This window comes from Seriola lalandi, unplaced genomic scaffold, assembly GCF_002814215.2.
Source record: "Seriola lalandi dorsalis isolate HSWRI2012SDOR001 ecotype SW California unplaced genomic scaffold, Sedor1 jcf7180002054630, whole genome shotgun sequence".
NCBI classification, from domain to species: Eukaryota; Metazoa; Chordata; class Actinopteri; order Carangiformes; family Carangidae; genus Seriola; species Seriola lalandi.
This window is the reverse complement of record NW_019525183.1, coordinates 1438699-1443587: the sequence shown is the minus strand read 5'-3', so window position 1 is coordinate 1443587 and position 4889 is coordinate 1438699. Positions and strand designations below refer to the sequence as shown.

At 42.9% G+C, this 4889-nt stretch overlaps 1 protein-coding gene and 1 long non-coding RNA gene across 5 annotated transcripts in view; one reads left to right on the top strand and one right to left on the bottom strand.

Moving 5' to 3' along the window:
• Positions 1-2397, bottom strand: part of LOC111665273 (uncharacterized) — a 3744-nt gene extending 1347 nt beyond the window's left edge. The window contains 6 exon segments of the mRNA XM_087177712.1: positions 582-687; positions 795-854; positions 856-955; positions 1186-1265; positions 1343-1436; positions 2328-2397. Of these exon segments, the coding sequence (XP_087033838.1) occupies positions 582-687; positions 795-854; positions 856-955; positions 1186-1265; positions 1343-1436; positions 2328-2397 (510 nt within the window).
• The window catches only part of LOC111665274 (uncharacterized), a 33498-nt gene that overhangs the window by 23947 nt on the left and 4662 nt on the right, over positions 1-4889 (top strand). The window lies entirely within an intron of this gene.

Genomic DNA, 4889 nt, shown 5'->3' with positions numbered 1-4889 from the left:
TCCCAGCTGACAACACACAAATCACTCTGAGACTTTCCAGCAACAACTATTCCTTTGTACAAAACACATTACTTACTTAGCCAAACAGGTGAGCTTGGATGTAATGTTTGCATTGTGTGACACTGCAGCACAGGCACACATTCACTGCAAACATCTAATCAAAGCATTTCACTCACTAAACATATTACACAAGCAAAATCACAACAAGGCACATCTGCCCTTACAACTTGTAGCTCTATTACTCTTATCTTGTCAAACGCGTATCTGCTTTAACTTTGAAGCTACGGTCGGTATGTGGTTACGGGTGGAGCTGCTTCTTCACCCGCAAGAGAGATGATTCCTCTTAGCTAAAGAGTAAAAACAACATATACTCTGACACTTTTCAAGCCTCGCTATACTAAACCTTTTTCACGCCATCTAAAAGCAAAACATTAAATGTCTGATAAATGACTTTCTACCACTTACCAAACTATAGATACCACATGTGTATTTCTACTAATGTCACACACCGACTGCAGTTGTGGACATTAAATCTCAACCACATGAGCTCCAAACTACAATCTGCAGAGGAGAGGACTCACCAGTATCTGCTCACTGTCTATGATGGTGTTGAGGCGATGAGCCACGGTGAGCACCGTGCATTCTCCAAACTTGTCTCAGATGGTTCTCTGGATCAGCTCGTCCATCCTGTTCACACACAGTCACAACACAGACAGTCATCCAGTGGAAACAAAAGGAAACTAAACCTTTACCACAATCAAATCTTGTGTGTCTGTGTGTAGCATGTCTCATACCTGGGGTCCACATTGGCCATGGCCTCATCAATGATGAGGATGCAGTTCTTCCTCAGGATCTCTCCGGCCACCCACGCTCAAGTTAGAGCCCGACTCGGCCAGAACCGTCTCCAACTTCCTGGGCAGCTCCTCCACGACCGACTTCAGCTGCACCTGCACATCTATACACACACACAGACCGGAAGGGGGGGGGGGGGGGGGTTTTACCATAAAGACACACAGATTCTTGTACATCTGTGCCATGGTGTGTGTGTGTGTGTGTGCTGGTTGAAAGGATCCAGGTGCTTCATTTATTCCTGTAGTTGATTAAGACAAAGTCAGCAAAGAAAGCACAATGAAAGAATTCAAAACAAAGTAAAGACCCATGTTTGTTTAAAAGATCCAAACACACCAGCTTGTTTTCGGTCGACTCGTTTCCTGGCGCTCGGCCGACCGATAAAAGCTTTCATTTTAAAAGGGTTCGCTGTCCTCCTGAGGCACAGGAACCTGAGGAATGATGGACATCCTCTGGCGGAGGTCACAGAGGCCAATCTCTGAGGTCAGGATACCGTCCAAGTAGATCTTTCCCTGAGGTTCCGACAGGCTGAACAGAGCTGAGACCGGGGAGCTTTTCCCTGCGCCGGTTCTCCCTGTGAGCCCGACCTGACACACCAGCACAAACAACATCAGCTTCCCTTTAAACATCACGTGAAACACCTCTGACCTTTTCTTTGGGTCCAAACGTGGCTTTCAGTTCACGCAGCACCAGCAGAACACAGAGGAAAGACTGAAAAGCTTTGAAAAAGAGCCGCTCTTTGTCTCTGACAGAGTGGCTTGAGGGGTTAGAGGGCTACTCTATAGACTCAGAAGTTGAGACTTCAAAACCTGGTTTGATCTTACTACTTTTCTGGACTAACACACAGAGGAAAGACCGAAAAACTTTAAGACAGATCTTGACTTTGTCTCAAACCGAGTGGCTTCAGGGATTAGAGGGCTAACTGTACAGACTGAGAGGTTGAGAGTTTAAATCTGGTTTCATCTTACTACTTTTCTGGACTAACACACAGAGGAAAGACTGAAAAGCTTTGAAAAAGAGGTGCTCTTTGTCTCTGACAGAGCGGCTAGAGGGGTTAGAATCAGAAGTTGAGAGTTCAGACTTGGTTTGATCTTATGACTTTTCTGGCCTTACTTTACTATGCCGCCTTTATACCTAAATATACTATGACCTTTTTGGATGTTTTTATGCCTTATTATACTGTCGTTTTTTCACATTTTTTGCAATACCATAGAATGTCATTTTTTCACTTTTAAGGCCTTACTATACTATGACGTCTCCATACGTTACTATACTATAACTTTTTGGATGTTTTTATGTCTTATTAAACTATGTCGTTTTTTCGCTTTCTTTTGTCATAGTATACTATGTTGTTTTTTTCCACTTCACCCAAAACCGCTCACTCTCTAGAGTAGCCCTCTGACTCCTGAAGCCGCTCGGTCAGAGATACATACAGTATCTTTTTCCCAAAAAGTAGTAAGATCAAACCAGATACAAACCCACAACCTCTGAGTCTGTAGAGTAGCCCTCTGACTCCTGAAGCCGCTCGGCCAGAGATGAAGAGCACATCTTTCTCAAACCTTTTCGGTCTTTCCTCTGTGTGTTGGTCCCAAAAAGTAGTAAGATCAAACCATATTTTAACTCTCAACCTCTGAGTCTATAGAGTAGCCTTCTTTTCTGGGACCAACACACTCTCACTCTCACTCACTCACTCACTCACTCACTCACTCACTCACTCACTCACTCACTCACTCACTCTCTCACTCTCTCTCTCTCTCTCTCTCTCTCTCTCTCTCTCTCTCTCTCCTGGTATAAGAGTGAAAGCCACAGGATTGAAAAGTGAGCATTTTGTGTAAGAATAAAACATGTGAAGATAAAAGAAACCCTCTCACCGCTCTGCAGACGGTCACGGTCCTCACGCAATTGAAGAAACACCTGTAAGAAGAAATAAACCAAATGTAAGTGTTTTGACATGGTAGAAAATGTTTGAGCTGCAGTGATTATATGTTCATTTTTTTCATTTTCTACCACTTATCCTTGCGGGCGAGAGGCGGGGTACGCCCTGGACAGGTCGCCGGTCCATCGCAGGGCAAACGCATAGAGACAGACAACCGTTCGCACTCACAGCCACACCTATGGTCGATTTAGAGTATCCGATTAGCCTAGTCCCCGTTTGCATGTCTTTGGACTGTGGGAGGAAGCCGGAGTACCCGGAGAGAAACCACACTGGCACAGGGAGAACATGCAAACTCCACACAAAAAGGTTGCACGGCCGAGCCGGGACTCAAACCCCGAACCTTCTCGCTGAGAGGCGACAGCGCTAACCACTGCACCAACGAAAAACTGACTGAGTTCCTGGAAGTGATTGAGGTCATTGGTGGTGATAACATAACAAGATACAGAAAAGGTTGCAGCCCAGAGAGGAATAAGATTAAGAAAGAAGAGGCAGTAATGTATAAATGAAGCAAAGACCATGTAATCCTCCTCATGTCACTGCAACAAACTACTGCACAAGCAAAGATACACACTGTTTTCTGCAAAGCCTTATCTCTTAACTGTCAGAAAATATAATATGTTTTGTCAATGTCTTCTGTCCAGGCTGCCAAATGAACAGAGAAGTGCTTTCTGACTAAAGCACCGCAGGCCGTCTTCCCCTCTTTGTTTTGATTTTCCTTTGCCTTTTCCTACATTTTCTATCAATGATATCACCAGTTCAGATGTTTGAAACTCAACAGAGAAATTACATTTCAATTATTAATACTACTATTAATACTACTACTACTACTACTACTACTACTACTACTACTACTACTACTACTACTACTACGATTTCCTTTGACATGATTTGGAAGTTAATGGCAGAGCTACACAAAGGCATTTGATGTTACTTATTTTCATACTTGTTTCGTGATATTTCATTGAATTGAACTTACCCAAATGTTTGTAGCATGTGCTCCCATCCCAGCTCCGTCCGACCCGAGGTGAAAGGTCCCACTGTCAAACAGGTGTTGGTTAAATCCGATTTGATTTATAGAAGGGGGAACCCGGATTGTACTAAGTGGGGTAGAGAACAGAGGGGTGTTTGGTTGTATGTTGAAATCTCAGCTTACTACTTTTCGTAACTTACTATATTAGATTACAGAAATTGGATCACTAAATGAATACATTTCCTGCCTACTGACATTTACTTGACAGCAGCTAATGAAATATATTCATATGTAATAATCTAATATAGTAATATAGTAAAATTCCAAAATGTTTCATAAAACTGGCAAGCTTGAGCATGTGGGGCTTCTCCTGCTCTTCGGCTTACTTACTTACTTACTAACTAACTAACTAACTAACTAACTATTCTATGAAATTTTATGCCTTACTATAATATCATATTTTTTTTGCCTGATTATAATGCCATAAAAACATAGTGTAAATAATGCATACTGCTTGATTGTGAGACAGTATGATAAATATACACATTCTTAATAATCAGACTCGTCTCTTGGCTCTTTGCTCTGCACAGCTCCTCATGGTCAGTTTCTATGTTTGCTTGGTTTTGTCCCCTCTAATCACCATCACTTTTATTCAGCATTTGAATGTAGCTATTGTGCACTCAGTCTATTTTCTATCACTGCCATGTTTTATTTAATTTAACACAGTACCGCCGTCTAAAGAAACATCAAAACTCGTGAGTTTTCCAACACTAACAGGAAACAAAACTGACCGGGTTTCTGCTTATTTCTTCACTTCATTACAGCTGTTAAAAACATGCAGGAGTCCAAACAGAAATAAATACAGAAACTCAATCACACCTCAGTAAAACAGCTTCATCCCCTGTTCGATAATAACATTGCTCAATTCTAACAAGCATGTCCAAAAAATTAAATACCCACGCGTCATCTCTACCTGGGGAATGATGGACATCCTCTGACGCAGGTCGTGGAGGCCGATCTCTCCCTGCAGCTCCCGACCTGACGCAGCGGGAACCCACTGACATGAAACCGGCGGCTCCGTCCTCACCATGTTCTCCACACGGCCCACTGGACGTTTCCTATCAGCGTCACGGC